Raw genomic sequence first — 13,609 nt, forward strand, 5'->3', positions numbered from 1 at the left:
GGGTACACGGAAATCAGTTCTCCACTGTACTGGCGAGTGATTGGTTCCATTAAGCTTTTGTTTAAGTAAAATTCTGGCTCTTTCAACAGGGCTTTATTTATGTCCCCATTCCCTAATCTCTTAATTATTTAATTACTTCTTAAGTAGAAATAAGTCGAAACCAGTTACTTTGTACTTGAATATCTGTAGTCTTGGGAAAACAGTGGAAAGACAAATTTTTATGACAACGGATATATAAATCGTAAATTTAAGGAAAATAAATTCTAGAGCTTTTTTTTTTGTACCATTGTACAGTACATCTCATTCATTAAATTTGGTTGTGAATGACGCTGCCAAAGTAACAGTTAATTTTTTAACATTATACAAGAGGCCGGATGGCCGAGCAGTCAAGGTGGCAGCTTACCGCTCTGGGGGACCCGGGATCGAATCCGAATGGGTCGAATAATCCCCAGGAATTTTTCGGGGGGTGGTCCGTTCGGATATGTCGGGCCCCGTCCCTCACCACCCGGTCGCCCCATTGTGGGCCTGGCCGAACCCATAATGGGCCTACTAAAAAAGGCCCTCTTAGTGCCCACAGGGCGGAAAGAGTTAAAAAAAAAAAACATTATACAAAAATTGTACACGTTCTTTCTGCATTCCCTTACAGATGGGACATGCTATAATTGTAATATCACCGGTTTAGCATTGAAATCCGTAAGTAATATAAGATGGGAGAGCAGAATAAACGCGGAATAAATATATCAAATATTTTAATGAATTTTTTAAAAACTGTCAACTATACAGAACTATCATATAAACATGCCAGTAAATTCCTATCGGTTGGGTTAAGTTATAAATCTAGTCTAGAGTGGGCAACCTTTTTTATAACATGGGCCAGACAGGGCCGGATTTACCAATCCAGGGGCCCTGGGCACAAATTCGGTGGGGCCCCCCTTTATGAGTAGGCAAATTTGATGATTTAGAAAATTTACACAAAATACTATACTTTCAACTAGATTTCAACTAGGAAGTTGTAAATTTCATTTAAACATAAGGTTATTGTAAACATACATATATTTTACGGTGTAAAACTAATTATTTTAATTTAATTGAAAAATACCTATGTAAAATTTTTTCCCGAAATTTTCTGATGTTTCATAGGTTTTTTTCCTGGGTTTGGTTTTCTTTGCCTGTGGCCCTCATGATTAGGCCACACTAGGCTGTCGCAGTAATAGAAAAAAAAAATTATGTTTAAACATAGTTTTGTGGGGGCCCTGGGCACCGGTCCCAAATGTCCTTATGTAAATCCAGCCCTGGAGCCAGAATAAATTTTACGTTTTTTTCCGCGGGCAATAGTAGTCAATTGACGCCTTCTTGTAACTTGTAATTTTTTTAGTCTGCAAATATGAAATAAACAAATAAAAAGCTAATTACTACATTTATTTCTCTTATCGTTTTCGAAAATTACAAAGAATTGGAAAAATAACTATAATAACTATTAATTAGTTATTTTTTCAATTTAATAATCTATTAAAGCTCTCGCGGGCCGGATAAAAACTTTTCGCGAGCCGTAGCTGGCCCGCGGGCCGGGGGTTGCTCGCCGTTGATCTAGTCTACTCATGATTTTCATAATCGGGCGAGGGCGGCCGAATATCTAGCAGGCAGGCGGCTAACAGCTCAGAACCGGTCCGGGATATAAAATTGGACGCTTTATGCGTATGTTGCTTCTACCAGCTAAACCGGGTGAGGTTGGTGCTCTGTAAACCGCATGTGCCAATGCCTATATAATCTGGCTGATTGGAAACTGACCCGGTTTCGACATTCCTTCCGCCACTGAATTATTCGAATATACAATAGCAATCTTATCGTTTTTTTTTTTTTTTTCACCTGTAGTATAGAAATTTGTAAAAGATACATAATGCAGTTATAATAAAATATTAATAATTAAAGTTAATAATAATATTAATAATTCAAAGTACAGTACGTTAAAATATGAAAATTTATATTTTATAAAATACAAGGAAAGGTCATTGAAAGTGGAAGCAGCACTTCCATCGCTTCCAATGACGGCACGCCACTGGTTGACTGGTTGGCCCACATTGGTTTTCCGAAAGTTTGGGAAACGCGCAACTTGTTGCCAACAACAACCAATCAGCGAACGTCTCGAATGATACTAGCGCCGATTTATGAGTAGCGTGTAGCGACACCTGTTATCTTATTCCTTTCATTTCTTCCTTTGTCATCGATTGCCTATAGCAATATCTACAGCGTCGCTTGATAGAGGCAACCATTTTTGTTTGTCACGTGCTGTATAGCAGGGATAGACAACCTTTTTCTATGTAAGGGCCGCGTTTTAAGACTTTTGAACTGATGCGCCACTGGTTGACTGGTTGGCCCACATTGGTTTTCCGAAAGTTTGGGCCTCGTACAAGAGAAAGAGAAAAAAAAATGTTGGTAAATCAGAATTATTTATTCATATATAATTATAAATTAGCATTGGTATACTTAATTTAGCTTCTGGAACTGATGTAAACGTAATATATTGGAAATATTTGGTTAAATATTCGTCACTGCTAGTTTTTAAATTAGTTTCCATGTGTCTGTTAGCCGGTTTCTTGTTTTAATTTTTACTAAATTCATTGCGGGAAAAACTATTCACATACATAAGTTGTAAAAATAACGTTTGAATTTTTGCTGCATACTTCCTTAAGCTGGGAAATTGATATATTTATTCACATTTTATGCGTCGCGGGCCGCAAAATATATGAATGCGGGCCGCATGAGGCCCGGGGGCCGCAGGTTGCCCATCCCTGCTGTATAGCGTGACTAGTTGCTTGAGAAAAACGTTGCTTAGTGTTCGCTCATTCCACAAACATTGTCAAGCAACAAACCTGATTGCTAACCACAAAATCGTCTAATGTTCGTCCTGTTTAAAATTAGTAAAAGCTTAAAGAATTCGATATAATGATGCAAAAACATTTTCAAATTTCACATTTAAAATTTTTATTCTAGTAACATCGCTCAAGTGAACTCTTTCTGTTGATAAATTGTAACGTACAGTACAATTAGTAACAAATGGCTGAAAGACAGTTTAATTCAAACATCAAATGAAAAGCATCGGAAAAACCCGCACTACAAGGTACATTTTGCATTGTTTATTAGAAATGTTAACTGCAGCGCTTATTGTTCAGCTTCTTTTAGGTACAATCTTAGATCTCAGAATATCGCATTCATTTTGAAAAGAATCATCCAGTAAATTTCATTATTAGGCTAAGATGTTCGTCACTTCAAGGGTGCCACGAAACATACATATAACGTTTTTTACGTGTACTATTAAAAGTTATTGTATATTTACATGTAATTAAAATTATAAATTATTTAATAAATTTCGAATCATTTTATGGAATACAGTGTAAAATTTGAACTGAAACTGATACGTACTATAAAGTGTACAAAGTACAGTGTATAAAGTAAAAAAAGGGTGTCACGCAGTGCCGTAACTAGGACGGTGCCCAGGCACAGGGCGTAGACCCTGGGGGCGCAGAAATGATCTGGACCAAGTTTTGGGGCGTAGTTACAGATGCTCGCACCGGGCGCATAAAAGGCTAGTTACGGCGCTGGTCGCACGAAAAAATTACCAAGTTGGGAACTATTAGAAAAAGATTGAAAAACACTGTACTAGATAGAACGCTGTACTGTACAGTACATCAAGTGTAGCTTGATATACTGTTCAGTACACTAGTATCATCATCTCTTACGTTTAGACTTGTGTCTACACAACTCTTATCTTGCTCTCCTCTATTTGCGTTATTGATGTTGAGTTTGTGCATCACCTGTTGGAAACGTATAAATACATAAAAAATTAAGTATAAATACTACATTTTTATTTTTATATTAGCTTATATATTAAAATAAGTTTACCAATGTATGCCGGAATATACACTAGACGTAATAGGCTAAACTGTCGCCAGTTTCTTTCGGTGTCTATATTGGAACGATTATTTAATTATCGTTTTATTTATTTATAAAATTTCATTTCTCTTAATCTAAATTCAATTATACTTAATGTTTTAGTTTGTTTTTTCTGGTCGTAATGGAATATACGGTCAGCAATTCATTTGAAATTTTGAAAATAAAAGAATTGAATATAAATTAGAATTACTCGTACTATACAAAACAAAACCAAGCGTGAATATAACAATTAAAAAATTAATTTTAAACTTCCTCAAGCGTTAATTCGTGTTTTTATCCTTTCAAATTGTTTAATTATCAACAGTTTTAATTTTTTATTTTACACAATAAACATCTTTGAATAGCTGATACGGATAAACTGACACATAGCTATTGAATGAAACAATACTACCACTTCAATACATTTAACTCAAAAGACGATAAATATATCCTGTAAAGGGTATTTTACATATCGTGTATTATTTAAAAAAAAAAAAACAAAATTTTTGTTTTCTGTAAATTAATAAAAAATAAAATACGAGTTTTGTAATATTACATCAACAGATGGTGCTGTTCGATGACTTGAGGTTAAACCAAGGTCATCGTTGCAGACGACCGGTTACTTTAAAGCAATGACAATAATTTCTGTAATTTAGATAATTTAAGGCTATTTCGTCGGATAATAGAATCATGTCTACTTTCTCTAGTTACGGAAGATTTTTCTCGTCGGAAAGAGAATCTTCTTTGGATGTTCCTATGAGTTTAGAAGGATGTATTATACGTCCAGGTCAAAAGTCAAGAACTATTGGTGTGTTTACAAGTGGTGGAGACTCTCAAGGTATTTAAATTCCTTTTTTTTGGCACAATTTCATAATTTAATACTGTCTTATATTTTATTAAAATATTTTTGAATGATTAAAATCTTTATATATTATATACATACATACTACACATGTATAATATACATATACAGTACAGTAGACCCCCCTATAACACGGGTTCATATAACACAGATTCGTATAACACGGCGAAAAAATTGCGATCGTGTTCGTATAACATACTAAAGGAGACTCGTATAACACAGTAAAACGTCATCACCAACTCGTGTCGTGACAGGATTGGTCGAATCTGGACCAATAGCAGATATTGTACAAACTGTTGAGTTTAAACGAGCACTGGACCTACTAAAACATTTATTATTCAGCGGCCATAAAAATTATATTTTTATTAATGATGTCTCCAAAGTTAAGTTATTTTTCTGTGAAAAATTCGCTGATCAGGAAACACAACGCCTGCCATTTGACAAGCCGCTCCATGACGAAAATAAGTGTAAGCAATGGCGTTGTCGAACGGTGTATACTCGGTAAGTAATCCTAATTTTTTGTTTATAGCGTAGTTTATATGAATTATTCCCAAAAATTATACGTGATTTGGAAATGTTGAGTCAAATTAGTCTAGAATCGAATCGATTAATTTTATGGAAGAAAACCTTTCAAACAGCCGTAGCTCCTAAACTGCACACGTGCCGGGCTGTGATTGGCTCATGTATTTAAGTGACTCATACAACACGGATTCGTATAACATGGAACATATCTACCGTGTTATAGGGGAGTCTATTGTAATACCACGGTTTTTGTTGATTTTTTCATGAAAAATTTGTCTCTGTTTTTCGTTGGTTGCCTCGAATTTCGTAGGCGTGCCCACGTGACCTCCTGCTAATTTTGGGAAAACAGGGTGACCCATGCATTTTCTTCAATGTGGCGTTTTTTTCTCATTGTGTGAGCATTACCCCGTGCGTCTAGCCACACAATTCCATTGCTTTCGTTTTTCTTTTAGCCTCATTGTGGGACCAAAGAAAATTTCCAGAGCCAGCAGGGTCCACTAGTGGCCAAGCTGTTCTGTTCCCTGAACACTGGGAGTTTGGTCATGGGTTCGTCCCTTGCCTGGACACTGGCCACGTTGAGTTTTCCGGGTTTTCTCCACATCTGTAATGCCTGAATAGGGGCCAGTTACCCTTAAAAAGACCTCCCGGAAGACATTTCCCTAGGCAGATCGCCCAAGTGTTGCATTGCCATAACTAAACAAACAAACAAACAGAGCCTGCAGCCCTTTGAATGTTATGTTAAATGATCATTTATTCTTTACATTAGTCTTTTATATTCATTTTATATTAAGTAGTGTTTAGTATTAAACACAATATTTATTCTCTACACAATGTATTTTTGGTATGTATTTTGGAGTGTCTATAATGAATTAATTGGATTTACACTGATTCATATGGAAATAATTGCCTCAGTTTTCGTTGGTTTCAGATTTCGCTGATTGTTTTCAGACAGATTATTGATGAAAACCAAGGTGTCACTATACATATATACTGTATATTAAATAAAGAATGATTAATAATACATTTCAAAACAAACAAGAAACATATTAACAATGTAGTAAAAAACTCAAATTAATAATCAAATGATGATGAATTCGTTGGGCCGTAACCTCTCTAAAGTTATGGATATTATGTGCTGTTAGTCCGAATTACATAATATCTATATATTTAATTTGAAAATTATCAACGTTGTTGTATGTGGAATAAATATTTGAATTGTAATAATATTTCATTTGTGATAACTTGAAATATTTGGAATTACAATGGAACTGTGTTGAAACAACTGTTCAATTACAATGTAACTGTTAAAAAATTTTTGTTTTTAATTCTAAAGTTTTTAATGGAAACATATAGAATTTTGATCTACAGAACTTCAGCCGTTGCTTTCACATTTGGTATTATGTATACTTTGTACATGAAAAAATATAGGCCGTACATATACTTTTTTTTCTATTCATAATTATAGAGTTCAATTTAATTCTCAACTGATCCAATATTTGCATGTTGGAAGAAGTAAATTAAGTACAGAAATGAGAAGATATGGAAGGCAATTTTATTGGAATATTTTTTTCCTATGGTTTTCCTGTTTAATTTAATTTATCTCTAACAGATAGTTGCTTATTTAGCAGCGTAGACTGAATTGTATTATATAAAAATTAGAAAACTTTACTTAATAAAAAAATAAAAGATTTATTTTTTTAGATTGTTTAATATAGAATGATCTACATTTTTATCATCATTATCTAAATCTTTAAAATATTCTTAAGATTATTTAATGATTATGTATTTTTTTTTAATAAGTACTATGCATAACATTATATATGTTACCAGCAAACCCGATTTTATGCCAAATTAGTTTTGCCTAGGCCAAACTAGTTTGGCGTAAGCATGTCAGGCTAAACTAGTTTAGAATTATTATTCAAGTATATTAATGGTTAATTTCAGTTCATCATAAAACACAAATAATTTCATTTTTAATTTTAGTTTGATTTTAAAAGTTATTTTTATTATTTCGTTTGAATTTTTAAAAATATTTTCGAAAGTTAATTACATTTAAAAGTGCATGGCATAATAAAATAATACAAATTGATAAGTACTGATTAGCTTATTTTTATTTTATAGTTTTGTACAAGTGTTGTGTCACTTCTAATCAATGCCGTTTTTGGTTAATTTTACCCTAGGTATCGAAGGTAGCGGCTCATCTCCAATTCCAGAGATCAGAAGACAGGAAACAGTGGAGACGCACGTTCTAACCTAACCTAACCTATTCTAATAATTTGGTTGCTAATAATTATGGTAATTTATTAGAATAGGTTAGGTTAGGTTAGAACGTGTGTCCCCACTGTTCCCTGTCTTCTGATTGCTGAAATCGGAGACGAGCCACTACCTTCGATATCTAGGGTAACATCAACCCCGTTTTTTACTGTATAATTAAGTAGACTATGAATAAATATGGTTCATCTAATTGATTGCCTTTTAATTTTATTTTAACTATTAATATATTTAACCATTAATATACTTGAATAATAATTCTAAACTAGTTTGGCGTAAAATCAGGTTTTGCCAGTAACATATACATCATATTTTATTAAATTTATTAACAATAATAAAAAACGTAAAAAACAATGGTACAGTTAGTTAAATTTAACTAAATTTTTTAAATTGAAAGTAATAATTTTATTATTTCCATTTAAGTTCAATTTTATTCATTTCTTCTACAATAGAAAATATATTTTTAAAATTAAAAATTGTTGCAATAGAATAGCTAAGGCAGGAAAATTTTTTTATTGGGATAGTAGTGAGACTAATAAAAATTGTCCTTAAAAATTTTATTTTTCCACAAGAACATTACTTATTGTTGGAAATTTCTAACAAATTTTTTTTTTTTTTAACTTTTTCTGCCCTGTGGGCACTAAGAGGGCCTCTTTTAACAAGCCCATTCTGGGTTAGGCCAGGCCCACAATGGGGCAGCTGGGTGGTGAGGGGTGGGGCTCGAAATATGTGATGGAGCACCCCCAAAAAATTCCTGAGGATTTATCGACTTGTCTGGATTCAAACCTGGGTCCCCAGAGAGGTAGCCTGCCACCTTGACTGCTTGGCCATCTGGCCATCTGGCCATCAATTTCTAACAATTGTAAGGGCTGTGTGGCCTTTGTAGATGGCCTTATTGTCCATCATATATTTATTTAAGTGCTTAGTTGTGTTTAATTAATTGGTAATGGTGACCCAGTTTTTTTCACAGGTACCATTTTTACCTAGAGCTATGCCACCAATGGCTGAGTGGATAAACCACTGAATACTGGTAGTTGGTCATGGGTCTATGCTTGACCAGTGGGCTGGCTGGATGGAATTTTCCAGGTTTTCTTCATGTGTGTAACAATTGAATAGGGGCCAGTTTGATATAGAAAGTCCTTCTGAGAGGCATTCTTCCTTGGCAGACTTCCCATGTGTTGCATTACCTTTTCCCATTAACAGTGGTGATATTTTATTAAAAGAAAGTATCAGAGTGCTTACTATTTCTTAGAGATTGTCAGGTTGAAGCTTGGTGTAAGGTGTTTCTACTTGAAAAGGAATTTAGGGATTTTCTTAGAAAAAACTAAAAACCTAAGGATTTTTATAATACCCTTTTTTTTTTAATCTCCAAAGAAGGAAATGCATCTCTACAGAATTTTATTTTGGATAAATTAATAATGCTAATATGATACGAGTACATAACTTTAATCAACATAGCAATGTATTAAATTGTTATTAAAATTTAGAAAACTTATTACAGATGTGCATCTTTATTCATTCTAACTAGGAAATCAACAATGATGTTATTAGTTCAAATATTGAAAGAGCAATTTTTTTGGATCACTTTTATCACTTGTAAAGTGTCAGCCTTTGTTAATGGCTGAAAAAGTACTTCAGTGCTTTTATTTGTTTATACACTTCAAATTATGTAATACTATATCAATCCTCTGCAAAATTAGCAAGGGCTTGATATAGTATTTTGCACATTAATTTTTCTCTACTGGCTTTTGAATTTGTAATAAAAGGACTTATTTAGGAGTATTGAAGGATTTCTTTTTGTACATTTGTAAAAGCAATTTTTGTTTCCTACAGCCTAGCAACAAGTTTCTAGAACACACAGAAGTATGTTGCAAGAAAAGAAGTATATTAGAAATTACCAAAAATAAATAAGTACAGGAATCTTCAAATAAAATACTGTATAAGTTCCAGAACTCATACCATCTCTGAAAAAAAATGCCAGAATGTCATTTCTGTTCCAAAATGCCCCCTGCCTGTTAATCCAATTCTAATCCAATCCCTATTGCTATATGTCTTTTTACTTTCCCAGCTGTTATACCTAACAGAGGGATACTTTTCCTCTGTTATATATAACAGCAACATCAATCGGTCAAAAACTGATCAAGATTTTTACATTTTTGGACTCAAGGAACCTTGAAACATTGAGAAATACAAAAAATTTTGTGGGTAATTTCTGTATGTATGGATGTTAGTGTTTTTTATGGGGGAGGCAAAGTCAACAGCCCTGATCAGTATGCTACCCTAGTTATGCTACTGAATAGCTGTTTTTTTCTATTAGATTTATTATATTTTTGTTTGTTTAAAACTTTTGAAAATTTATCATAATTTAAAGATGCAAATAAAAGCATTCTCATATCAAGCAAGAAAACAAAGAACCAACAAAAGTAAATATTAAAATGGCTTAGTTATTTCTTTCATCAAAACTTGATTAACTTTTTTTTTTTTTTTATCTGTTAGATGATATTGTTAATGTTTAACTCAAATTTCAGATAATTATTTTGTTGTCAAACCACTATAAAAACAAACTAAATAAAGTTTACAGTAAACTTTTTCTGCTGACTTTGACAGTTATTATTGATATAATAAATGGTTATCATATCAAATAAGTTTTGAATTACCAAATATCTAAAGCTTGCTTTTATGAAGCTTTCAGTTGGACTCAAATATTAAATAATTTGAATTAAAGATAAACCAGCTTGAGATATTTAGTAATCATTACAGATTTGAGCATGGCTGTTATATGTATAAATTTTGAATGCCAAATTAATCAAATTTCTGAAAGATCTTTTTTATTTTAGATTATTCTTTATAAAAATTATATAGAAATGTATAAAAATAAATTATTAAAAAACTAGTAAAATCTATTAAAAGATTTTGTCATTATTAGGTTCTTTTTCTACCTTTATTAAGTAATTTCTTAATCATATTTTTGAAATTTAAAAAATAATCACTTAGAATTCTATAATCTTTAGACATTTTTTTTTCTAAAAAAAAAAAAAAAAAGGAGAAGGCAATATGATTGCTTCAGATTGTGCTACTAGTATCATTTCATAATGCATTATTTCAAAATATTCAAACTGGATAATAAAAAATAATGTACAGTACATTCTTAAAATAAGATGTACTGTTATATCTGTAGACTGTCAATGTGTAGTGTGCTTTGCATGATCTTTATTTCCTGTTAACCAATCTTCTGGGTTTTTGATGAAATATATTAGTTTTCTGTCCCGTCTTTCCACTTGGGTATTTTACATATATTCAATTATTTTGAAATTATGTACTTACATCATCATAATTTCTGTTATTTCTTCCTTCTTTTGTTTCTAAGTAAAGTAATTGATTACAAAGTTCTATTAAGTTATATTTACATAACAGATAGTTTTTTTATCTTTAATAACATGATTCAATACAATATAGTAGATTGAATTGGAATTTTTGATTGTGAAATCAGATCATTTGGTATATGCTAGACTTTGATAATACCTTCTTTCTATTTCTAAATAGGTTATATATTTAATTTGTACCCAGATCATCTACACTGGACAGATATAGATAGTCTAAATTAGAGGTTCTTAACCATTTTTACTTGTTAATCTGTTTCCAAAATTAGATTTGATTCACCAACTCGTTTTTATGCTGATACAAAATAAGAATAAATTAAAAATAAGATAAAATAGAAAAAAATTAAACTAGAATTGATGATAAATTTTTATTACCGTATTTTACGGACTATAAGACGCATTTTTTTCTTTGAAAAATTGCCTCCAAAATTCAGGTGTATCTTATAGTCCATAGCGTCTTATAGTCCGTAAAATACGGTAATCATGAATCAAAGTTTAAAATTGTATATTTTGCTTTACTAAAAGATAAAGATATATTAATTATCAGTGTTTTAATTTTTATTATATTAAATTAAAAAATGATTTCATCCACTAACTTCTGAATAATCTCTAGTAATTTATTGACCCCTTGATGGTTTGAGAACTCATGGTCTAGATCAGTGATGGCAAATCTTTTTGAACCTACGTGCCATATAGTAAGCATACTTAGCTTTAAATATGTTTATGCATACCAAAGACTTTTTAGACTTTGAATAATGACATTTAAAGAAATTAAATATGCTTTAATTAGAATAAATGTAAAAAAGCTGGCTGAAAAAAGGATAATCAGGTGATAAACTGAAAGGATGATTGAAAAAGATAGACGATAAATCAAAATTGTATGATACATTGTGCCAAATGATTTCTCCTTACATGCCACTTTGGGTACATGTGCCATAGGTTTGCCACCCCTGGTCTAGGTAATATGTTTAAAGATCCAAACTATTAAAGCATAGTAAGGAATCATTTTGAAACTTTAAAATCAATTCATTAGATTATACTGTATTTACCTTATTGTCATGAATATATTTAGTCTAGTACTAATAAGTTAGTTTAATCAAACTAACTTATCAATACTAACTTGTTTCCTAAACCATTCAGTGTATCAAGCTTTACTCTTATAATGTATACTGTAATTTTAATTAAAAATAATTTTAAGATAATAAATTTGATATGAAAGTCATCTAATAATAAAATTAATTTAATAAATCCATTAATTTAATAAATAATTAAATTAATGGATTTAATTTCCTTTATTGTAGGATCATTGATTTATAGGAATTCTATCAGTAATGGAATTCCTATACACTGTAGATGCAATATTATGAAATTTTCAAGAATTATTTAATATATACTTGATGATCTCAACACTAAAGGAAATAAAATCCATTATATGTATGTAATTAACCAAAATATAATTAAATTCTATGTTTTGGATTATTGAATTACAAATAGAGTTCCTATACTTCTGCATATCAGGACTACAGAATTTTTTAAGAATTATTTAATATAATGGATTTAATATGTATTTAAATGATTAATCTGAATTATATAAGTAATTTTTTAGAAATGTCATTTTAATATAATCTTATGTATAATTTAATAAGTAATATTATTTAATATATTATTTAATGAATTAATTATGTTGTTAATGAAGAGGAGTTTATAAAAATCTGTATCATCATCTAGAGAATAAATATATCTAAAAAGTAAAAACTTACAATACATTCAAATGATTGCTATTTTTTATTAATAAAATTATCATAGGCTATTATAGAAATTATATATATATATAATTTCTATAATAGCTTTATATATATATATATTATATATATATAATATATATATCAATAATTAATAAAAACATTAATTATTGAAAAATATGGTTGTCAAAAATTTTTTTTGACAAAAATATAGTCATAAAATAAATCTGCATACCAGATGATCATATTCACCACTATTTCTTTTTACCTGCAACTAATTATTGTAACAAATATGTTTATTGGATGGTTCATATCTTTAGAATATTATAATTAAAAGAATTTGAATTAATGAAATTATGTTCTAATGCATTAATTTTCAAATCAATAAGTTCTATACTGATGGCGTTCTATATTTAGAATGTATTTTTCTTCCTTGAAGGAGGCTGTAAAAAAAAACGGAAATGTTAAAGTATAATTAGTCACACTTCATTTAAAGGTATTGAAGTGACATTATTAGTATTAACTAAACTAATTTTATTAGGAAAAGTTATCTAAAATGACAGATCTTAGCTGATAACTTTTTGTAATAATACTTTCCAGGGAATTGATTTTGTTTGAGATATCACTTATTGATTTTAGATGAGATAGGATTTTTTTAAACCTATATTTTATGTTCATTCTCATTTCTTTCTTGATTATTCACAAATAAATTAATCTGTATTATAGTTAAAACTAAAATTGAAGACACTATCCATCAAAACAGTCATCTTTTTATTCACTTATGTTCCAAAACAAATTTTTTGATAATCTGATCTTTCTTTTCGAACTACTTGATTGTCAAATATTTAAAAATTTCCTTTTAGTTTTTACTAGTATAAAATTGTCATCCAGTAAATTTTATA

The 13,609-nt window shown here is 30.6% G+C and overlaps 1 protein-coding gene across 1 annotated transcript in view; it reads left to right on the top strand.

The window, feature by feature from the left end:
* Window positions 1–4,499: 4,499 nt before the first annotated feature.
* The window catches only part of LOC136972295 (ATP-dependent 6-phosphofructokinase-like), a 55,101-nt gene continuing 45,991 nt past the window's right edge, over window positions 4,500–13,609 (top strand). Inside the window, exon 1 of the mRNA XM_067266857.1 lies at window positions 4,500–4,768. Coding sequence (XP_067122958.1) covers window positions 4,621–4,768 — 148 coding nt within the window. The 5' untranslated portion in view covers window positions 4,500–4,620. The remainder of the gene's footprint in view (window positions 4,769–13,609) is intronic.

The sequence above is a fragment of the Centruroides vittatus genome, unplaced genomic scaffold (genome assembly GCF_030686945.1).
Source record: "Centruroides vittatus isolate TY-2023 unplaced genomic scaffold, ASM3068694v2 contig_1057, whole genome shotgun sequence".
Taxonomy (NCBI): domain Eukaryota; kingdom Metazoa; phylum Arthropoda; class Arachnida; order Scorpiones; family Buthidae; genus Centruroides; species Centruroides vittatus.